Raw genomic sequence first — 24,432 nt, 5'->3', positions numbered from 1 at the left:
CTTGTGACTTGTACCTCAGAGACATTTCATACATAGAAGCAGTTATACATTCTTATGATATTTTACCTGGGCTGTCTGCTGTTCAGAGGCAGTTTTAAAGTTTATTGTTTTAAAAAACGGGCCTTAGCAATGAGAAAGAATGAAATATGGGCCTTTGTAGCAACGTGGATGGAACTGGAGAGTGTGATGCTAAGTGAAATAAGCCATACAGAGAAAGACAGATACCATATGTTTTCACTCTTATGTGGATCCTGAGAAACTTAACAGAAACCCATGGGGGAGGGGAAGGGAAAAAAAAAAAAGAGGTTAGAGTGGGATAGAGCCAAAGCATAAGAGACTCTTAAAAACTGAGAACAAACTGAGGGTTGATGGGGGGTGGGAGGGAGAGGAAGGTGGGTGATGGGTATTGAGGAGGGCACCTTTTGGGATGAGCACTGGGTGTTGTATGGAAACCAATTTGACAATAAATTTCATATATTGAAAAAAAAACGGGCCTTAGGTTATAGTTTGAGTAGGAATTTTCCCCATTTTCAACCTGACAAGTCTTTTATGCTACTTAGCTGGTATAATCAAATCTCTGAGTAGAGGTCTCTACTGCACAGCACACATTATGAAATATGTTCTAAACTGTACAAAAACCTTACATTCATGTATTATGGTTATAATATAATATAAGAATAATGAATAATATGAATTCATGAATAATAATGAATAATATGTGAAATATGAATAACGAATAATATATGAATAACTCATATATTCTGGTTAAGAGCCATTGCTTTCTCAGACTGCTTTACTTTCTTTTACTTCCATCATCAATACTGATATTTTGTTTTCTTTTCACAAGGAAATCCCATTAACAAAATCTCTTTACTGTTAAATTACACAACTAAAAGAAAACAAAATGGGCGGAGTCGTGGATGGTGAACACTTGGCAAGGTTCATTCATTAGCTGGGTAACTCACTCCCTCACTCTGACTTCCCACTATACAGGTAATCCCAACTCATGTTTTGAACAAAATTGGTTATCTGTGAAAAGTAATTTTAAATTTTAACTTAATGAATTGATTATGGGGGAATTCACACGTAAAATCCCAGATAAACTAAATATGGAAAACAAAATCATTCAAGTGTTAAAAAATATGCGGAATACATTAATAACCTTGACATGATGAAGACCTTAAGCCATGAAACCCAAAAGTCAGGAATCAAAAATTCAAATGCCTATTGGGAGCAAGCTTGTAATGTTAAGGAGGGAACTAAGCTGAGTGCAAGAGAAATTAACTAGTAAAAAAGTTATTCTTACAGAGCTATGATATAAGCAAATGTCATGAAATTGGATATATTTTAAATTTAATGTTGTAATATATAAATTAGAAGATAGAAATCTTTTATGTTTAAAATTTTTGTTCTGCCTTTGCTTGCGAATCAGAAGTCTAATTCTCATACCAATTTCACATTTTGTGTTTCTAGCTGATAGATGAAAACTGTCAAAGCGTTGTTTTGTTTGGAAGAGTTTGGTTAAGGTCAACTTTTTTTTCTGTTTTGACCATGGTTTTTCTTCTTTCATGTGTTGACTTCTTGACTTTTGTATCAAGTATGCAGGCCCTGAGCCTGGGGACTACTACAGTCAGGTGTCCAGGAAAATTCTGGTCATAGATTGGAGGATCTGAATCGCTCAAAAAACTCTCTAGTCTTCCTCTCATGATATGGACCCCTTGGCAATGAGACCTTCCCCATGACCGTAAGTATTTTGGTTGATAGAACAATTTAGTCTGATGTCTGCTTTGGGTTTGACTCTCGCCCCCCAAACCCGTCCCCATTCCGCATTTCTCCGTCCCCAACTTCAATCGACAGAGATCAGATAAAATGGAAGGTAAAATGATGCGTCTTCTGTGGGGTCCGGGGCGTTGGTGGTCACTACGTGCCATAACCTTCTCCATACCTAACGTTTTGGGTTTATTTACATTCCCATCACTTATAACCACTTATCGTCCCCACATAAAGTAACAGGGTTGGGGGACAGGAGAAGAGCGAAGATGCTACCAGATGTCACCCTACGCCTCGAGCAACCCCAGAAAAGCCAGTTCAGCTCCCTCTAATCCCCTCTTCCGCCCGGGCCTAACTGCGCGGAGGCTCCCGAAGTCACGTGGTCGCCGGGGGACGGGGAAGTGGGAGGCTCAGCCGCCGCCATCTTGCAGGTTCGGAGGCGGAGCGTGCGGGGCGCAGGTCGCGCGTCCGCTTCCCCTCCCCTCGCCCTGCCTCGCTCGGGCTTCTGCGCTCCTCCCCACTTCAGGCTCTTGTGGCCGCTCCCTGAGTGGAGGAGCGGGGAGCCCCGGAGGGCGGGGGGGTGTGTCGGACGCGTGCTCGCGCTTCCAACCGCCAGCAGCGGCCGCGCGCTCGGCCGGCCCCAGCGGCGGCGCGGGGCCGAGGGGAGGGGGCGGCTCCGGCTGCGGGGGCGGCGCGTGGCGGCCGTGGCTGCAGCTGCGGCGGCGCGCTGGGGCCCCGCGTCCAGGGCGCCCCCCGGTCGGAGCTGCCGCCGTGGCTGCTGCTGCCGGAGCCATGTACCGCAGCGGCGCCCGCTCCTCCGTCTCTTCGCACCGGCCTAAAGAGAGCGGCGGGGGCGGCCCGCGCACCGGCCGCAGCTCCGGCTCCTCCTCAGGCCCGGCTCGCCGCACCTCGCCGCTGCCCTCCAGCTCCTCCTCGTCTCGGAACCCAGCTCGCCGTCCCCGCTCGCCCTCAGGGCACCGCGGCCGCCGGGCCTCGCCGTCCCCGCAGCGGGGTCGCCGTGGCTCCCCGTCCCCGCCCCGCGGCCGCCGGGCCTCGCCGTCCCCGCCGCGGGGTCGTCGCGTTTCCCCCTCCCCGCCGCGGGCGCGTCGCGGCTCCCCGTCGCCGCCGCGGGGACGACGACTCTTCCCGCCGGGCCCGGCCGGTTTCCGAGGCAGCAGCCGCGGGGAGTCCCGCGCGGACTTCGCCCGGGACGGCCGTGGAGACCATCCAGGCGACAGCGGCAGCCGGGTAATCCCACCCCTCGACCGGGACTCCCTCTATACCCTAGCCCCCTCGCCCGGGCTTCCCGCTTTCAGAAACGCCCGCAGCACAGGCGCCCCAAGGCCTCCAGGCCAGAGTCCCAGGATCGAAGGCCCTCCACCCCCCCCCCTCGGGCTCCCTCGGCGACGTCCGAACCTGGAGGTTCCCCCTCAGCCCTGGGAGCCGCTTTACACAATAACGGACTCGGGACCCAGACGGGCGCCTGGTTCGGGAGGCAGTGCATCATTTCAGGAATAGGCTGTTTGTCTCACTCTGGGGTGAGATGCGGAAAAGTTTGCCAGGGCGAGGGGAATGTCCTCCAAACTGTGTGCCTGGTACTTGTTCAGTAGTCGATGTTTCCCTCAGAGTTGCGTGGTTTGGTATCCCCTTAGACCTGAGCTGCCCCGTGGCATCTTTTCTTAGAAAAGAAGCTGAAATGTCTTTGTGGCCAGTTAGGGTTGCCTAAACCTCATCAGCGAAGACACCTAGAGTGTAAACTGTTAGCAAATTGGCGCTACTCCGAAATGAACTGTGCATACCCACAGTCATTAATAAGTACCACCACTTACTGAGTTATGTGGCAGGATTATGCTTCGACCTTCATTTACACATTCCCTTTGAACACTCACAACCCTTTGAGGCGAGGAAGTTAAAATTTTGCCTTATTGAATAGCTGAGGTTTCCAGAGAGGTTTGAGCAACTTTAAAAAATGTCATACAACTAAGAAGTGGTGTAGCTGTGATTCAGTCCATGCGTACCCGGTTCCCACCATCCATAATTTTAACAGTTATGTTTCCCTGCTAAAGGAATGGGACATGAGATTAAGAAGTTCAGTTTAGGAGCACCTGGCTGGCTGGGTTTGTAGAGTAGGGCTCTTGATCTCAGGGTCATGAGTTCAAGTCCCACATTGGGTGGAGAGACTACTTTAAAAATAAAATCTTTTTTAAAAAAGATAGAAGGTTAGACATAATATTGACCTCTCACCGTAACTGCCTCTGGCCTGGGACTGGTGTTTTGGAATTTGTTTTTATTTTCAGTTCATCAATTTTTTTTTAAAAAACCCCATGACAAAGTTTCTGTTTTCTCTGCTTGCTCTCTAAGAGTATTGACGTGCTCTAGGTACTCTGGTCTTAGGTGAATTGACTTGTCACTATGTTAAGATTTTCACAGCTGAGCAGCTATAGTCTGAGGAAGCAAGAAGTTCTACGGAGGAAGCAAAGAAAATTGAATACTAGTTCCCACAGCCTCCCTTTTCTTCAATGCTCCAAGCTTTTCTTCTCAAGTCAGTGACATCACCCATTGCTCAGCCAGAAATAGTGATGGTTTCCCTTCTCCCAAGTCTAAGCTGTCAGATTCACTCCATGTGTCAACATGTCAGCTCTGCCTCCAAGATACATCCCCCAAACTGTCCACCTGCCATTAGTCTAAGCCCTATTGCCTTTTGAGTGGATTATTGCCTTAGTTTCCTTTACATTCCATTCTTGTTACCACCTAGTTTATTCTGTACCTAGCAATCAAGATAATTTTTGTTAATCTTCATTTTATACAATTGAGAAGTATTTATTCAACATCTACCATATTAGACACTGTTCTGGGCACTGGGGATACAACAGTGAACGGTCAAAAACCCCTGCCCTTACAGAGCTTATATTCTACCAGGGGGAGTCAGGCAATAAGAGAAGTAAAATATTTTGGCATATTAAATGGGATTAAGTACTAAGTAAAAACAAAAACAGAAAGGAATTCATCATTTTTAATAGGGTAGCCAAGGAAGGCTTGGGAAGGTGACTTCAATAAAGACTTGAATGAGATGAGAGTAGGAGCAATGCAAGCATCTGGAGGAAGAATGTAGTCAGATCATATCACTCTAATGCTTGAACTCCTTCTGTGGTTTATTACTACACTAAGAACAAAATCCAAATTTCCTGTCTTCTGTCACTTTGCTACAGTCACACTGGCTGTCTTTCTGTTACTCAGAACATGCTAAGCTCATTCCACAGCTTGTTCTTTTTGCCAGAAACATACTTCCATCTGTTTGCAAGGCTGACATCTCATCAGTCAAGGGTCAGGTTAAATAATATCACCTCAGAAAAAGCCATCTTTAACCATCCTATCTGAAGTAGTTCCTTTTCTCTAATCTCTTTCATATTATCACTTTTTAATGACTTTATAGCACTTACTGCTATCAGAAGTACTTTAAAAAACACACAAAACCTGTTATTTGCTTACTTCACCAGAAATGTATAGATTCTGAGTACAGACTCGATTTACTCTTTTAGTCCCATGCCCAGTACTAGTAAATGAAAGAATGAGAGGTCTCTGATTGGGAGGCTTGGAAGTGTGGTCTTTCATCTAAGAAAATGATAATTTTTAAAAATATGCTTTATTTTTGGATAGTATCTTACCATAGTCATTTCTCTCCTTTTTGGGTGACAATTTTATGACCTCCGAGGAGTACATTTTTGGGTATAGGGATGTCTTGATCCTATAGAATATTACATTATCTTTTACTTTTGTAGAGACGCTCTCCTGGTCTGCGTTCTGACTCTTCTTTGGAACAGAGCTTAAGAATCACTGTTGGCAATGACCATTTCTGTGTTGGCATACCAGAACGGCGGCGGCTTAGTGATCGACTGGGGTCACCAGTGGATAATCTGGAGGACGTGGACAGGTAGGCTTCATTTGGGGTAGGGCACACTATAATAGTGCTTGAAGCTAGAAAAGTTGCTTTTTTCTGAATAATGTATTTGAAAGAGTGGTGCCAGCACTGAAGTTACACCTTGTGTCCAGTACAAAGTATAGCATTGGAAAAGGCTTTCTAAGTGGGAAGAGTGTATTGACGTAGACTCTGTTGCTGAAAGAATTACATAGAAGAAAAGACTTTAATTTAGAATGTCATCCTGGTCCATCTAGAAAGGGGAAGGCTGAGGGGACATAGACAGGACATAAACGTAAACAATTGAGATGGTAAGGATTCTAAAATACTGGAACTAGGATCCTTTCTACAAAAGAAAGTTCTGGACAAAATAGGAAATCTTTTTTAAATGGCGTTTTCAGCTTGGTCAGGCTGAAATATAGATTCAGAAAGGTTTTAGATAAATTCATATCTAACATGTATCTAAATTCAGTATAAAGTATATTAAGCGTTAGTAGAAAAGTTAAAGCTCTTTAAAAATGTTTAATTTCAGTTTTTACAACTATTGAATGCTGAGGGCAGACAAATACACTCCACAGAGTATTAAATGTAGATCTTAGGTATTAGGAACCTCACCACGTGGGAAGTTAACTAATCACCTTAGGTGTTTTTCACCTCACAAAAGTAAATAAATAAGAATGGGAGTACAGGGAAAGTGCTTTCTGAGAGCTGGGAACCATGTCTGTTGTGGTATCTGCCCAGCATATTGGGAGTTTTCACAAATGATTAGCAGTAGCAACAAGTCAATGTAATATTCTTTCAAACTGAGACTGTCCATGTAGTGGTACACTGAGCATAGGCAGACAGGTGGGGGACAGCTGGGCAGGAAGTCTGAAGACCAGTGTTACTCTTTGGTGATATTTACTTCAAAGCTCCAGTGGCAATTTGATGTGGCAGACCAAGGCAGGAGAGTTGTGTGTCATATGACAGCAATTTCTGGGGCACCTGGGTGGCTCAGTAGGTTAAGCATCCGACTTGGGCTCAGGTCGTGATTTTGTGATTCACGAGTTTGAGTCCCCCGTCTGGCTCTGTGCTGACAGCTCAGAGCCTGGAGCCTGCTTCAGATTCTGTCTCCTCTCTCTATGCCCCTCCCCCACTCATGCTCTATCTCTCTCTCAAAAAAAACTAAAAACATTAAAAAATATATTAAAAAAAAGAAACTTCTGAACATAGGGCTTTAAGTTATGTGACTATATCCCTTAATTGAGGCAAAAGCCCTTCCCCTTCTGGCTACTTCTATTTTGGGAAACGATTGAGTAGGTGGTGCCAGGTGTGACTCTCTTCCTTCCTTGTTAAGGTTTTGAGATAACTATAGCATTTCCTCTTGTCACCTCCCCTTTCTATAAGCTTCGTTATGCACTTGTGCTTCAGATAGTGAATTGTCCGTTTTTAAGTTGTAAAAATTAAAAATTGCCTTTTAGGGAGTTTGGGATAGTAATTGTCTTCCCAGAATCATGTGTTTCAGAGAGACAAGTCTGTTTTAGAGAAAATGAGACTAAGGTTCTAAAAGGAGCTATCAGGGGCGCCTCAGTTGGTAGAGCATGCAACTCTTGATCTTGGGGTCGTGAGTTCAAGCCCCACATTGGGCATAGAGATTACTTAAGGAAAAAAATAATAATAAAAGGAGGTAGCAATCCATTCTTTATATTGTTTTGTCCCCTGTATTTTTTCTCTATATGGTTTGTGTGGATAATTACTGTCCAGTAATACCAGGCCATAGGACCACTGGCGTTCTCATGATGTCTCCTGACAGTGTATCCAGTTCAGCTAATGAAACAGGCCATTTCCATCCTTTGTATGTAGGTGCTTTACATTTTTTTCCTGGCGATACGTGGTTAGCTAAGTCACTAGGGCATGCCACTTTTATTCCCAGGGACTCTCGTTCCTGGGGGTGTTAAGTTCGAACCCCAGGTTGTGGGTGTAGAGATTACTTAAAATTTTTAAAAATAAACTTTTCCTGGGACCCTGATAATCTTTCTCTTCCCTTATTTATTTTTTTTTTTTTGTAAAGTTTATTTATTTTGAGAGAGAGAGAGAGAGCGCACGTGCTCTAATGTAAGCTTCTAAAGACTTGTGGCTGTGAGTTCAGTTTACCCTGTTAACAAAGTAGTCTGCACGTTCCATTCACAAAATTCTTATCTTAACTCTTCCTTGCCCTGACTTAGGTTGAAGGAGCAGAATTTTTTCTTTCTGATTTGCCTTAGGGAAAAGACAGAAGCAAAGAGCTTTCTTCAGGCATTTTAGGGAATCAGCAGAAGAATGGGAAGTTTGGACTCTACAGGGTCTTTTTTCTTCTTCTTTTTCTTAATCATATACATTTTTTAACAGCTTTATTGAGCCATAATTCACATACCGTAAAATTCACCCATTTAAAGTGTATGGTTCAGGGGTGACTGGATGGCTCAGTCTGTTAAGCACCCAACTGTTGATCTCCGCTCAGGTCTTGAGCTCAGGGTTGTGAGTTTAGGCCCTGCACTGGGCTCCATGCTGGGCATGGAACCTATTTAAAGAAAAAAAAATGTGTGCAGTTCAGTGACTTTTAGTCACTGAGTTCACAGAGTTGTGCATCCACTACTATGATTAATTTTAGAAAAGTTTTATTACCTGCACTCTTAGCTATTAGTAACCCCCCCCCCCCCATGCGATAGTTACCGCTAATCTGTTTTCTGTCTAGATTTGCCTGTTCTGGACATTTCATATAAATAGAATCATACAATATATGGTCCTTTGTGACTAGCCTCTTTCACTTAGCATAATGTTTTCAAGATTCATTCATGTTGTAGCATATAATAGTACTTCATTTCTTTTTGTTACCAATAATATGTCATTGTATGTGTTTGTTTATCCATTCATCAGAGATGATTGGATGGATAAATTTGGGTTGTTTCCACTATTTGGCTATTGTGAATAATGCTGCTGTGAACATTGGTGTACAAAGTTTTATGTGGGTATATGTTATATGTTTTTTTACTTGTTTAATGCAATTCATAAATACAGAAGTACAGAGAGGGAGCTCCCATCTACTTGCTAGATGAGATGCTGACCAATGCATGAGTAGCTTAAAAAAAAAAAAAAAGTAGAATAATATAGTGAACCCCCATGTACCCATCCAGCAATCCAACAATCAATTACTTATTTATTTATTTTTAAAGTTTATTTATTCATTTTTGAGTGAGAGAGAAAGTGAGAATCCCAGGCAGGCTATGCACTGTCAGTAGAGAGCCTGATGAGGGGCTCGAACTCACAAACCATGAGATCATGACCTGAGCCAAAGTCGGATGCTTAACTGGCTGAGCCACCTAGGCACCCTGTCAGTTTTTAAAGTAGATAGACCTTATACACTATTTAAAACCTTAGAAAAGAGTGGGACTTAACTAAAACTTTCAGAGAGAGTCTGTCCCTGGACTATTCTAAGCTACAGAGGATGGGACCCTTTTTAGGGCTCACTTTTACCGTAGCCAGTTCTTTCTCTTATCCTTTGGGAGACCTGGGGAAGGAAGACATGAGCTTCTAATAAGCATCTTGATTTCTGCCTGTATAGAAATCAATGATTTCTGTATTGCATGATATATATGCATGATATACATATGATAGTTTATTCTTTTAACTGTTAACATACCTTTTTTCATTGTGTTGTTTTTGCCTTCTTTTGCTGAAGGTTACAAGTCTGGATTGATACTGTCTGGGAGTCATCTCATTATTTCTAGCTTCTTTATATTTAGTGCTAGATTAGATCTTGAGCTAGTATGCCATTTGGTGGTGATATGTAATAGTTCTAGTGGGGAGCTGAACATGGAAGTATGGATGAATTTGCCACTCCCCATGGAGCCTGTGTTTTTTCCTCTACACTAATACAGTCAGAGACTTTTTTATGGTAGATGGTGTTGTAGTAATAGAGTGGCTCATGGACATTTCCTCCCTGGAAATAGGCGTGTTCATGGCTGACAAACCTATAGAGTAAAATATATTACTCTAGTTATGTTTGATTTCAGAGATCATCCTTGGTTCATTCCCATTTTTTCCTATTTTATTTATTTCCTACTATATCGAGACCTCAAAATTCCCCAGATTCTTGGGGAGGAGGTGGGTAACAGGAACCTGGATTCTCATGGGTGGCATTCTTTTATTGGAAGTGATAAAGTTTATCTATGATAGTCTTTCGTAAAATTATTTATAGCTGTTACCCAGGTCTACAACTTTGAACAAAGTTCTAGAAAAGGCAACTCTTTGATGTTCTGCTCAGTCCCAGAGAAAGCAACTAAAAAAAAACAAAATCAAAGAAAAGTTATTTCTCAGAAACTCTACAAAACACAAAAGTACATACTAGAAACTAGAAAACACCAATGTGAGTGGAGTGTGAATGACACATAAATTTTTTAAAAATGTTTATTTTTGAGAGCACACGTGCAAGCAGGAGTTGGCGGGGGGTGGATGGTGAGAGAAAGCAAGACAGAGAATCCCAAGCAAGCTCTGCACTGTCAGCACAGTGCCCAATGCAGGGCTTGAGGTCATGAACTGTGAGACCATGACCTGAGCCGAAATCAAGAGTTGGATGCTTAACCAACTGAGCCACCCAGGTGCCATGACATGTAAATGTTTCATTCAGATTACTTAAAAGTTAGAGTGCTGGAGGATCTTTATTTCTATCTATGATTGAGTCAGAAATTTTCTTTTTTGGACAGTAGAAACTCTGTGACCATAGTACCCAAAAAGATTAGGGCTATTTTGTGTGATAAAGATCTCTGAGCTGAAAGGACAGGTGTCCCATCCTATATTTTTATCTTTGTGCCACAAAGGTCCAAGACCATTTTATTTCTTTTTTTTTAAAGACCATTTTATTTCTATGAAAATAAAAATATATAGTGAGCCAAATCATTCCATACTCTTTCATAGACCCAGGATGAGCAGAGTGCTTGTGGATATCCAAGCAAAGTAGAAAAGAGAGAACAAAACAGGCTGTAAATGGATTTTATGGTTTTTAATATGTGACCTAGCAAAACAGAGCATTGGAGAATCTTCTAAAACTTGTGAGAAAATCGTGCCAATTAGGTAGCTCAGTAGTTTAAAAAAAAAATCTTCCCCACAGTGAAATACTTCTTTTCCAAATGGTATATTATACAGAACTTTACATTACAAACAGTAAAAGTTGGGGCCAGTATGATTTCAGTGAGGTGGAAGGCCCAGAGCCATGCAGGCTCTGCTTTCTTAGCATGTCCTTCCTTTAGGCATCTCCTAAGCACTCTTAAGAGTCTCTGTAGAACACAGCTTGAAAATTATTGACCTGGCCTGATATTTCTCACATTTCATTTATGGATTAATTTTTTTGAGAGGGGGTTGCAGAGGGAGAGGAAGAGAGAGAATCTTAAGCAGGCACCCCACCCAGCACCAGAGCCAGTGCAGGGCTTGATCTCACGAACCGTGAGATCATGACCTGAGCCAAAATCAAGAGTTGGATGCTTAACTGACCTAGCCACCCAGCCAGGTGCTCCCATCTCTCACATTTAAAAGTGCATACAAATCATCTGAAGCTCTTGTTAAAATAATGCAGTTTCTGAATCAGTAGGCCTGGATGGAGCTTGAGATCCACATTTCTAAAAAGTTCCTAGGTAATACTCATGCTGCTAATTGAGACCACACTTTTGATAGCAAAGAGCTAGAATTTAAACTAGCGTGGAATTGTGTAACCCACACTTTTTGTAGTCTGGTAGCGATGTTTTCACATCTCCCAGACCCTCTCGTGATATTCTGCATCCCCAAAGTCTAGTCAAAGAGATTAGCCTAAAAGTTCTGTCTAGATAGATAGTAATAGTTCCCTTTGGTTAGAGATTGAAGCTGCTTGTGCCCAGGGGAAAGGGAGAAGAAATGTTCCATAGATTTGTTCTTGGATTTCATGATTTTTGTCTTTTGTCCTAAGCAATCTGTAGCCCCCTTGCTGAATGTCAGCCTCTTAGAGGCTTATTTGCTCTTGCTCTTTCCAAGTCCATTGTATTCACTGATGCTTGTCTCTTTCCTCAGGGATGACCTGACTGATGATTCAGTCTTCACTCGAAGTTCCCAGTGCTCTCGAGGTCTTGAACGATATATTTCTCGGGAGGAGGGACCTCTCAGTCCCTTCTTGGGACAACTTGATGAGGACTACCGGACAAGAGAAACTTTCTTGCATCGTTCTGATTATAGTCCCCATATCAGTTGTCATGATGAGCTGTTGCGGGGAACAGAGCGGAATAGAGATAAACTCAAAGGCTCCTACTCTGTACGACCTGAGGAAAGGAGCCGGGAGGCCAAACGGCCCCGTTATGATGACACAGAGAAGATACATGGCATGGGCGGTGATCACTCAGGTTTTTCATCAGGGACCCGCAACTATCGACAGCGTAGACGAAGCCCAAGCCCTAGGTTTCTAGATCCTGAGTTTCGAGAGCTGGACCTTGCCAGGCGAAAACGAGAAGAAGAGGAAGAACGAAGTAGGAGCTTGAGTCAGGAGCTAGTGGGAGTTGATGGTGGTGACACTAGCTGTTCTATTCCTGGACTATCAGGTGTCCTAACAACATCAGAGCCAGGGTATTCTTTACATCGCCCTGAGGAAGTATCCGCTATGCCCAAGAAGTCAATTCTGAAGAAACGGATTGAGGTGGACATGGAGCCTTCCATTCAGGTCTCTGCTGCATTTCTTCTAGAATCTCTTGCTAGTCCCTCTAATATCTTAAAACTCGGTTACTTTCCTGAGGGTTGTGTCCCTAATGGTATCTTTGTAATATAGTATCTTCCAAGATTCTCCAGAGTAAACTGTAGGCCTCATAATGCATCAGTAGAGGGCTTCTATTGTCATATATTAGGCTAAGTAAACATTTTGGAGAGTATTTATTGAAAGTTTTTTTCTCTAAATTGGATAGCCCTCAAGGAATCTTTGAATATGGGTTTCTTGGAAGTGAAGCTTGGAGGGCAAAGAGAGTAGACGATCTGAATTTTCCTCATTTCTCTTTAGAGAAAAGATTTATGAGTAGACACTAGGCACTAGACCAGAAACCAGGTGATTCTGATTCTGATTCCGCTGCCACTACTTGCTGTGTGATTTTTAGACAAGTTACTGGGCCCTGATGTTTTTTCCTCATCTTTGAAAAGGTGGTCAAGCATGAACGCTAGTTTTTAGCTATTCTCCTAGGAGCTAAAAGTTTCTGAAGAAGTACCTAAGGGCATGTAAGGAAGCAAGGGGAGGTTGATCAGTTAGGTTTCAGAGTTTCCTAATCTCACTTCAAAGTGGCTCCACTTTTATATGTTTCCCCCCCTCCCCTTTGAGGGACCCATAGAAAAGAAACAAGCTAGAGTATATCTCTAAAATCCTTTTGAATTCGTATTGCTTGGTAAGGAGTACAAGAAATGGGCAAAAGTAAAGATTCATGCCAATCTACTTTATTTCCTGTTCCCCCTTGCTACAGCAGAAGCATCTGGACAGACGGAGACCCAAATCTTGAACCTGCCTAAGGATACTGTACCTCCCTTTCATTCATACTTAGCATCCCCCTATTTATTCAAGAAGAACCAACTATTTAAGTATTTGTCTCAATTACTAGTTTTCTGAGATTCTACATAGAGGCTAAATCAGTTGTGTCTGTCTTTACAGCTTGAGAGTTTTTCCAGCAATACCAGCCCCAGCCAGGATCACCCTGTCTACTCTGGTCACCCATCTCTTCCACTAAGTGGTGCTATTGCTGCTTTTGCCTCAGAGATTGAAAACAAGGGGACTATGGTAGAGACTACCTTGAAAGAACCTCAGGGCAACCTCTATCAATGGGGTCCCCTCCCTGGGATGCCCAAAGACAACAGTCCTCTCACAGAGAAGTTTGGAAGTTTTCTGTGCCACAAGGAAAAATTGAATATGAAGCCTGAGGGGCCTGAACGACACACAGACTTCTTGCTGCCCCATGAGAGAGCTAGCCAGGATGGCAGTGGTTTTTCCCGCATTTTGAGCATGTTGGCAGATTCTACCAGTACACAGGAAAAAAGGCGCCGTAGTTTCCCTGACATTGAGGATGAGGAGAAATTTCTCTATGGGGACGAAGAAGAGGATTTAAAGGCAGAATCTCCACCAAAGCCCCTTGGGAGCTCTGAGAATGAAGTCATGAGACAGAAGGCAAGCTCCCTGCCCTCTTCAGCTCCAGCTGTAAAACTAGAATCAATAGAAGACACCAATCCAGAATATGCCAAGATTCATGACTTGCTCAAGACCATAGGGCTGGATATTGGGGTAGCCGAGATTAGTAAACTGGCCGCACGCACTCAGGAACGACTTCATGGCAAGAAACCATCACGTTCCTCTGCTGACCGCCGTCCATCAGTTGACCGGCACTTTTCAGCAGAACGCTGTTCCTCAGTTGACCACCATTTCTCAGCTGATCGGCATTCCGCAGAGCCTCACAGACTGGAGAGCAGAGAGGCACACCATAGCAATACCCACTCCCCAGAGGTGTCCCATCCACATCCAGTCTCCCCTGTAGACCCTTACCTGCTCACAAAAAACAGCCCCCCATTCCTAAAGTCTGACCATTCAGTGGGTCATATTGCAGGACCAGAGGTGGTTGGCAGTGGATTTCAGTCATCTGTGGCAGTCAGATGCATGTTACCATCAGCCCCATCTGCCCCAATTAGACTTCCACATCCTGCTTCTTTATCACAGTTTCATATGCCAAGGGCCTCTCAGTTTGCTGCAGCTCGGATACCTCCTAACTATCAGGGACCTGCCATTCCCCCTGCTTCCTTTGATGCCTATAGGCACTACATGGCATATGCAGCCTCCAGGTGGCCCATGTACCCTGCCTCTCAACCATCAAACCACTCTCTACCTGAACCACACAGGGTAATGCCAGTTACCAAACAGCCTACTCGTAGCCGTCCCAATCTCCGTGTGATCCCCACTGTGACTCCTGATGAGCCCAAGCAGGAGGAGTCAGTGCTAGGCTCAATTCCTACTGCTCAAGTGCCTGTCCAGGTGTCCATCCCATCACTCATAAGATATAATCCGGAGAAGATCTCTGATGAGAAGAACCGTGCTTCCCAGAAGCAGAAGGTGAATATTAGCTTTGGGCATCCTGTGCCTGAGTCTTCTATTTTAACATAAATTGGTATTTGCCTTTCAGAGGATGTAAGGCCCTTTTAAGTTTTTGGAGGCTGCTGTCCTCACTCTAAGTAATGTATATACTCCCTCTGTTTTTCTCACATTTTCTTATTAGGACTAAACTAAATTCTAGCCCTAGGTCCCACTGTGATTTCTTGACTTTTTTAAGTTTATTTCTCTATCAGAATTATTGGCCTTAGAATACTATGGGTAGGAGTTGAGAGCCTTGAAGTTTTCAATATGACCTCGTCAGGGTGTGAGGAACCAAAATTGGATTGGGTGAAGGACGATCGGTAAATGTGTTTTCATCTTAGTGAATTTTGGATCCATTTCCTGTAGTGATTATGTGGGTTAAAAGCTAATACCTGGTTGTTGCTTGGTAATTAAAAAATCAGCTTTGCTTTTTCTGGTTTGTTTTAGAGTCCAAGAATACAACATATTTTTTGACACTTAAAAAAAACAGTAGTTTTTATACTACAAAGTTCATTGGGTTCTCAGGTACAGGAAGGGAACTGGCTGGGGTAATGATGTAATAATTCTACATATTTTAAAACAGCAGGTAAAAATTAGGGATGAGGAATACAGAATAGCAGAATTTCAAATGGAAAAATTAATGTGTATTCTTAACGTAAAGGTCCTTAGTAACTAATGACTCACTTTGTTTAGGAGCGTAAAAATGTAATATATTAAATTTGGTTTGCTAATAAAGTAATTAAAACCTAAAGAAAAAGAAGGAAAGGAAAAATTAGAGGGTCAATTTTTTTCCAGTTTAAAAGAAATTTAGCTGATTCTTGAGAAAACAAAAATCACCTCTTAATTTTTTATTGCATTTAGATACTCTGAGCTTCAGTCTTTTGTTCTGTTGAAGTCTTTTGGAAAAGAGGAGGGAAAGGTTCAATATAGACAAAACCTGAGACTGTACAGACACTGTTTGGAGATTGAGTGCTTTCCTTTTACTTCCCCTTCAAGAACCTAGCACTTAAGTCAGGGCTGATAATATACAGGTTTTCCACACTAGTCCATTATATACAAACTGTATTTGTTTTTTCCATCAACTAGTAGTAATAACAGTTGAAATGTGTGCTTTAGGCTATATATACATGGATTTTATCTATCTATCTATCTATCTATCTAATATACCTGGATTTTAAATCTTCTTACTGTATGACCTTGGATATGTTACTTTATCTTTCACAACCTCAGTTTTCTTACTGTAAAACAAGGATAATGTCATGAGGATTAAATAAATTGATGTATGTAATGCAACTAACACAATGTGTCACCTGTAACACTCATTAGTTCACTTCTTGATGGTTCCCTTTGAGCTCAGAACCACTGTCTAATAGTTGCTGTCAGTGCCTTTAGGTTAACATTAATAGTACAGTGCTTCCTGCATAAAAATAATGCTTTCTGGGCAATGTAGTTCTGAAAAGGATAATTCTACTCTGGAATTTGGATCAGAATGAAATACCAACTTTGCTATAAAGTCAGAACTTCTCTGTGTAGACATTTGGGTCCTTGGATTCAGGTATCATCTGGCAGGAGGACTTACAGAAGAGAGTAGTAGAAAAAGGAGAATGATGGAGGCTGAAGGACACTATTATGTACTTTGCAGGTTATTGAAGAGAGGGAAAAGCTAAAGAGTGACCGGGAAGCTCGCCAAAAAAAGATGTACTACCTCAGGACTGAATTGGAGCGGCTTCATAAACAACAAGGTATCAGACATTCCTGTGCAGAAGTGCCTTTTTGCAGTAACTTGAGTAGGAGACCCAAATGGAGAACTGTGGGGACTCTCAGATAAGTTCAGTGATCTGAAGCCTCACTTTTTAAAAAATTTGGCTTAGGGGCGCCTGCGTGGCTCAGTCGGTTGAGCGGCCGACTTTGGCTCGGGTCATGATCTCGCGGTCCGTGGGTTCGAGCCCCGCGTCGGGCTCTGTGCTGACAGCTCAGAGCCTGGAGCCTGTTTCAGATTCTGTGTCTCTCTCTCTCTCTGACCCTCCCCCGTTCATGCTCTGTCTCTCTCTGTCTCAAAAATAAATAAACGTTAAAAAATTTGGCTTAATTAGACTCATAAAAAGTTGCAGTAATAGTTGAAAAATTCTCAGATATTCTCCATGATTATGAGCATTTTATCATATTTTCTATATCCTTTTTTTCCTCTCAATCTGTGTATGTGTGTGATTTTTCCTGAATTCTTTAAGTTTTATATATGATACTCCTTTAACTCCTAAATACTTCATTGTGTATCTCCTAACAATAAAGCATTCATTTGTATAACCATAGTACACTTACCAAAATTAGGAAATTAACCATAGTGTACTACTAGTCTACGGATCTTATTTATATTTCACTAGCTGTCCTAATAATGCCCTAAAGCAAAAGAAAATGGAAAATTATACGTTGCATTCAGTTGTCATTTCTTTCACTCTTTTTTTTTTTTTTTTTTATAACATTTCCTGGATCTTTATAGTTCATGACATTGACATTGTAGAAAAGAAGTCACATATTTATAGAATGTCCTTTAATTTTGGTTTGTCTGATGTTTCCTTATGATTAAATTTAGGTTATGCATTTTTGACAAGAGCATCACAGAAGTGATGCTGAGTTTGTATCATTATTAGTTTGTCCCATTACTGGTGATATCAACTTTGATCACTTGCTTAAGATGGTGTCTTCAGGAATTTCTTTGCTGCAAAGTTATTATTTTACCCTTTATAATTAGTAACTTATAGGAGAGATACTTCTAGACTGTGTAAATGTTTAGTCAGTCCTCAAATTTCCTCTCACTAGTTGAGCATTCATTGGTGATTCTTGCCTAAATCATTTGTTATGATGGTTGTTAAATAGTGATTTTCTAATCTCATTATTCCTTCTACCTTTATTAGTTGGCTTTCTACTAGGATGAAGAGCTTCCTACCCATCCCTCCTCTCCCATCTCTTGGTCATTTATATTGGTGTGAAGTCATGGATTCTTCATTTAACAAGTTATAATTATATATTGTCATTTATTTTCATGCCAAAATTGCCCCAGATTTGGCCAGTGGGAGCCCTTAAAGGGTCTCCTGTGTCCTTTGATATGTCTCCATCATTTTTTAAGTACTTCCTTATTTTTTGCACAAAAAGATGTTCCATGATGCCTCTTGATTCCATCTCTTCATCTGTGCCTTTAGGAATTCACATGCACACTGAGGAAAGAACATAATAAGGCTTCTAAATATTACAGCTTGATGACAGCTTGGAATAATAGAGAGTGAGAGAAGATACACTTTCTTCTGTTTGGATTTGGACTGTTTATGGATAAGAAATTTAGTTATTAATCCTGTGAAGATTATTTCATGAGGACCTTCTGTTTGGAATAGGAGATAACATTAGGTGAACCTGAGGCAAAACCTAACACTCAGTGTAGGTACTGGTAAAGGGTCCTTAAATCAAATAAAGTCAAATATGTAACTGAATTCTTTTCGCCCTCTGAATAATTCCTTGGTTCTCTGAAGAAGACCGTCACTGGATTCATAGTTAACAACATAAAGACAAATGCACATAAACTCATATATACCATTTTGGGGATTCATGGATCTCCTGAAGCCTGCTTGTAGATCCTTACCTAATAACTCCTACATAAGAGATAATGTAATCACTCATCCTTTACCTCCATAGAAGCTTCACCTAAACTAGCCCATGTGATAGGAGAGTCTTTCTTGCCTTTATAAAGGAAAGTTGTAAGGGAAAAGATTTTCTGACCATAGACTCTTGGGAAATTACTACTTGTGACAGAAAAATGACCTGTCTTACTTTCCTTGTGTTTCTTTCTTTTGACATTCGTCTGCTCAGGAGAAATGCTGCGCAAGAAACGAAGGGAGAAGGATGGCCACAAAGACCCACTGCTGGTGGAGGTGAGTCGGCTTCAGGATAACATCATGAAGGACATTGCAGAACTTCGACAAGAAGCAGAAGAGGCAGAAAAGAAGCAGTCTGAACTGGACAAAGTGGCTCAGATCTTGGGAATAAACATTTTGGATAAATCCCAAAAGTCTTCAAATGACAGTAAAGAGACTACAGAGAAGGCTGGGAAAGCAGAAAAATCTAAGAGCCCAGAAAAAGTGTCATCAACCTCAAGCTCCTCTTCAAATAGCAAGGTAACAATTCAACTTTTCCATTTCTTTAAAAAAATTTTTTTTTTAATTTTAAGTAGGCTCCATGCCCGGTGTGGGGCTCAGTCTCATAACAATGAGATCAAGAGTTGCATGATCTACTGACTGAGCCAGCCAGGTGCCCCTTTCTGTTTCTGTTATATCTTTTATTTCCATGGGCTCCTAAAGAAGCCTTCTAACCATTTTCTTAGATTCCTTTTCCAACCTGTTCTTACTCTTGTTGAAGTTATTTTTGTAAACCATAGGTCAGACAACGGGACTCTACTTCAGAATTTTAGCAGTTCTCATTGCCCACAGAATAGAATCCCAAATCCTCAGCATTCAGGGCCCCCCATGTTCTTGCTCTAGCCTTTATTGCTTAACCCACTCCAGCCTGGCTTCTAATCTTCTTGTAACTTATGTATACCATTTTGTGGGTTCATGGTTAGCAACAGGGTCACCACCATGCTGCATAGCCAGTGAATACATTTTAGTTCTCAAAGCAGTATTTAATACAGGGAAGCACTCTCTCTAAAAATGCTTTCTTCCCTTGGCTTCTGTCACATTTCTTTTCTTCCTAGTATGCTGGCTGCTGCTGCTGCTTAGTCTCCTTTGCTGCCTATTGTGTTTTGCCTGATATTTAAATATTTTAGTTCTTCAGGAATCAGTCATAGCCCAGTTCTCCAGAATTCTGCTTTTTCCCTAGGTCATTTCATCCAGGTCTATGCTGAAATACCATGCTGACAACTTCTAGTTTTATATTCTAACTCAAAGGAGTCTGGTGAGATCCAAACCTGAAGTCCAGTGGTTTACTCACCATTTCTACTTCATTGTCTCATAGACACTTCAAAGTCAACATACCCTAAACTGAACTAAACAAACTAATGATGTGCTCAACCTCCCTCTTTTCTGCCTTCATTGTTAACCCATCTCAAGGGCCCCAGTGTCCAAGAGTTTTCATGCCAACAACCTGAAAAGCTTTCTTAGTGCTGCTTTTCCTTAACTGCTCCATACAAAATCAATGCCAGATTCTTTCAGTTCTCCCTGCAAAGTAAATCTCAGTTTCATCCATCTCACCATCTTTGTTTCCATCCAAGTTCAAGCCACCTTCAATTTTTGCTTATATGGCTATACTCTTAATCCTTTCTCCAGGTATAAGCCAGTGATTGTAATACTCCCTTACCTACCTCTTCAGCCTCATTTCATGCTTCTTTTTCCCCTTGCTCATTATAATTTCATACTGGCTGGGGCACCTGTGTGGCTCATTTGGTTGAGTGTCTGACTCTTGGTTTTAGATCAGGGCATGATCCTAGGGTTGTGGGATAGAGCCCTGTATTAGACCCCATGCTGACAGCACAGAGCCTACTTGGGATTCTCTCTCTCTGCCCTTTCCCTGCTCACATGCACGCTCTCTCAAAATAAATAAACTTTTGGGGCACCTGGATGGCTCAGTCGGTTAAGCGGCTGTATCTTGGTTTCAGCTCAGGTCATGATCTCATGGTTTGTGAGTTTGAGCCATGCATCAGGCTCCATACTGACAGGGCAGAGCCTGCTTGGGATTCTCTGTCTCCCTCCCTCCCTCCCTCTCTCTCTCTCTCTGCCCCTTCCCTGTGTGCACACTCATGTTCTCTCTCGAAATAAATAAAATAAATAAACTTTTAAAAATTAGTTTATTGTTTAAAATGTTTAATCATTTTGAGAGCAAGAGAGAGTGAGCAAAGGAGGGGCAGAGAGAGGAGGAGACAGAGCGTGAGCAGGGGAGGGGCAGAAGGAAAGGGAGATACAGAATCTGAAGTAGGCTCCAGGCTCTAAGCTGTCAAGACAGAGCCTGACACAGGGCTTGAACCCATGAACCATGAAATCATGACCTGAGCCGAAATCGGACGTTTAACCAAGTGAGCCACCCAGGTGCCTCACCCCACCCCTTCTTTAATATATTAACTATGTAGTGAGCTCTCTCATAATGTATTATGGTTACCGTATAAGATTTATTTCATTCTATCTTATTTAAAACTTAATTAAGATCATGTTTGTTCTCATGCCTGTCTCTTCCACTAAGTAAGAACTTCCTGAGAATAAAAGAGTAAAACTCATTTATCTTTGTGTTTCCCATGGTATCCACTTTGTCTAGGGCATAGTAGGTGCTCAGTTAATGTTGGGAAGGTAGAGAAGAGGATATTCTGTATCCTCTATCGTCCAAGCTCTAATTTTTGTATGCCTTCCTGGGAGAGTCCTCTTTTCAACCAGGTAGGACTATGCTCTTTTTTATACCAGGGTCATTGAGTTCAGGGCCTTTGATGGGAGAAGAACTTAAAAGTTCTGACCCTTTATAGTTGACTTATACATCGTTTGGGGTCCATTTATGCACCAGCCCCATGATGGCCTGTCATCTTGATTTGAATTTGGCTTCATTTTTACTGAAGCTAATATGGATATGTTACAAGTCAGTATTCATTTCAATAGTAAGGAATGTTGTTCCTTCCTCTGGTTGGTATTTTTTCTGTTTTTGCCTCACTTTAAAATGCATAGCTGGCTTGAGGTTTTCTTTCTATTCATTTCGTAAAAATAAACACACACACAAGTCCACGATTCATCTAGCTAGAGACAACTGTCATTAATACCTTGGTGTATATTATTCCAGCTATTCATTTTCTGTTTATAATTCGTTAAACAAATATTTATTGATCTCCCAAGAAAGTGACAGGCACTATTTTAGATAGAGGGAAGTATAGCAACGAACTATATAGACAAGGTCCTAACTCTCATGAAATAGAAAAAGATAATACAAAAGCAAGTACAGGTTAGGTAATGATAAATGCCTAAAAAAAAAAAAAGAAAAGAAAACTGGATAAAGGAATATGAGTAGTTACAGAAAGTTGTTTGGATAAGATGATATTAGACATTGTGTCCTATTTGCATAGCCTTTTTGATTATTCAAATGTATTTAGTTACTTGCTTTTTCAGTATATCATGAACATCTTGCCATGTTAATAAATAGATTTCTATAATTTATTTTTAAAATATTTTCTTACAGTTTATTTAATTGTGGAGAGGGGGGCAGAGAGAGAGGAAGAGAGAGAATCCTAAGCAGACTCCATGCTGTCAATGCAGAGCCCTGCACAGGGCTCGATCTCATGAACCATGAGATCATGACCCAAGCTGAAATCAAGAGTTGGACTCCTAAGTGACTGAGCCACCCAGGTGCCCTTATAATATTTTAAATGACCTTAATTTGAAATTATTGTATGGATACCAAAATTTATTTAACCAGTCAAATCACCTCCTGTTTGACAAAATCATTTACTTTGGATAAATGTCAAGGAGTAGAATTGCTAGGTCAAAGGGTATGAAGAATTTTGAGATGTGTAATATGTATTCCTAGATTATTTTTCAGAAAGATAGCGCCAGTCAGTACTTGCCAGCAGTGTATACACGAACCCATCCCTTACCTGCTGGGTGTGATTTCTTTAGTGACTCTTTTTTTAAAAAGTTTTTTAAATGTTCATTTATTTTTGAGAGAGAGAGAGAAAGAGAAACACAAGCAGGGGAGGTATAGAGAGAAGGGGACAGAAGATCTGAAGTGGGCTCTGCGCTGACAGCAGTGAGCCCAATGAGGGGCTTGAACCCACAAACCAGGAGATCATGACCTAAGTCAAAGTCAGATGCTTAACCAGCTGAGCCACCCAGGCACCCCTCTTTAGTGACTCTTGAATAAGACTCTAATAAGGAAAGATTCTCTTTGAAGTCCTAATTGTTTCTCTTTCTCCAGCCTATCTTCCTCTCCCTACTAACCCATGTGCCTAGTTCTCTGACCTTGTCTCCTCATTCATACTTACCCTCCCTGTGTTCCAAATTATTGTTTTCTGTGCCTCACTCCTCAACATTAACCAAGATTTCTCACTTCCTAAGTACCTTATTCCCAGCTTGCTGACACATGAATTCATATTAAAGTATTTATTACTGGTAACTTAATCTGGGGAGTTGATATGTTTTAAAAGAGGATTCACATTAAGTCAAAGGTGTTAAATTCTAAAGATGGTATTTTAGGCAGTTTGAAATATTTTACCCAGATTCTTTTAAGTCATTCCATGTAGATGACCATCTGCTTTATCTGTGCACAGTGCCCACCCTGCTGTCCAGTTTTGTGTCCCTGGATGTGACTTTGACTTGTTTTCTGCATTTGCTTAACCTGTCAGTTACCTTTTCCATATTGTTTTTTCTTTTCTTCGTAGTTGTCATTGTGATTTTTAAATTTAACATATTTAATTGCATAGAGAACACATTCAACATCTACCAAAGGGTATATAATAAAAAGATTCCTGTCCATCTTTTTTTTAAAAAAAATTTTTTTTTTCAACGTTTTTTTATTTATTTTTGGGACAGAGAGAGACAGAGCATGAACGGGGGAGGGGCAGAGAGAGGGAGACACAGAATCGGAAACAGGCTCCAGGCTCCGAGCCATCAGCCCAGATGCCTGACGCGGGGCTCGAACTCACAGACCGCGAGATCGTGACCTGGCTGAAGTCGGACGCTTAACCGACTGCGCCACCCAGGCGCCCCGATTCCTGTCCATCTTTGTTCTCTACTTCCTTCTCCAGAGGCAGCCAGTGTTTCCATAATATTGAGTATTTTTCTAAATATTTTGGGATACATAAGTAAATATATTGCCATTATGATGTATTCTCCCTGGTAAGGCAGCACTATGGAGTCTAGTTCTGTTTGAGCCTTGCAGACAGATTTCTCGGGTTTTCCCCAGTTTATATAGATTTAGGCCCTGGAAATACGGTCATATGGCCCTGTATCTATTATAGTGGTAAGCTGCTTGCTTTTTCTGAGAGAAGACAGGTCTAGACTACCTTGAATTCCTTCTGAGTGCAGGTGTTTTCCCTCTAGGAATCCAAAATAAACAGTGAGAATTCCCATACTAAGAGCCCCAAGCCTGCTGAGAGCCTCCAGCCAGCTGCTAAGCATTCTGATCAGCCCATTGCTGCCTATGAGTATTATGATGCTGGCAATCACTGGTGCAAAGACTGCAACACCATCTGTGGGACCATGTTTGACTTCTTCACTCATATGCACAATAAGAAGCACACACAGGTAGGTATCATGCCCACTGTTCTTTCCATTCTCGCCCTCCTTCCCCTCAAACGTCTATACCCCCATCTGCATTACAAAGCTGGAAAATGAAACATTCTCATATGGGCAGGAGCCCCAATCTGAAGAGCCAAGAGATACCAACAAAGGAGACACCATCCCCAGGGCTCAGTCCAGGGGACCTGCCTGTAACTAAACACCATGACAAGTGTAAGTGAGGCTTCTGCCTCTTTTGATTCCTTGAGTACCTGATTATTTGTTTCATTTTATCTATTGCTAGTACTTGCTCTAACATGTGTTTACCTTTTCCACAGGTGATTTCCGTTTAAACAGTTCGCAGAGAGGGTGGGGGTGGGTACCTGGGGGCTTCT

The 24,432-nt window shown here is 41.8% G+C and overlaps 1 protein-coding gene across 2 annotated transcripts in view; it reads left to right on the top strand.

Annotated features, from left to right (window-relative positions):
- The first annotated feature begins 2,200 nt into the window (after positions 1 to 2,200).
- ZNF318 (zinc finger protein 318) overlaps positions 2,201 to 24,432 on the top strand; it is a 33,629-nt gene continuing 11,397 nt past the window's right edge. Inside the window, exons 1-7 of one of the 2 annotated variants that reach the window (XM_049653716.1) lie at positions 2,201 to 3,018; positions 5,550 to 5,701; positions 11,741 to 12,380; positions 13,347 to 14,789; positions 16,453 to 16,552; positions 18,669 to 18,973; positions 23,861 to 24,064. In XM_049653716.1, the coding sequence (XP_049509673.1) occupies positions 2,563 to 3,018; positions 5,550 to 5,701; positions 11,741 to 12,380; positions 13,347 to 14,789; positions 16,453 to 16,552; positions 18,669 to 18,973; positions 23,861 to 24,064 (3,300 nt within the window). In that variant the 5' untranslated portion in view covers positions 2,201 to 2,562. The remainder of the gene's footprint in view (positions 3,019 to 5,549; positions 5,702 to 11,740; positions 12,381 to 13,346; positions 14,790 to 16,452; positions 16,553 to 18,668; positions 18,974 to 23,860; positions 24,065 to 24,432) is intronic. The other variant, XM_049653717.1, reaches the window with a different exon arrangement.

The sequence above is a fragment of the Panthera uncia genome (genome assembly GCF_023721935.1).
Source record: "Panthera uncia isolate 11264 chromosome B2 unlocalized genomic scaffold, Puncia_PCG_1.0 HiC_scaffold_24, whole genome shotgun sequence".
NCBI classification, from domain to species: domain Eukaryota; kingdom Metazoa; phylum Chordata; class Mammalia; order Carnivora; family Felidae; genus Panthera; species Panthera uncia.
Note: the sequence above shows the minus strand (reverse complement) of the source record. Positions and strands in the feature narration are given on the sequence as shown.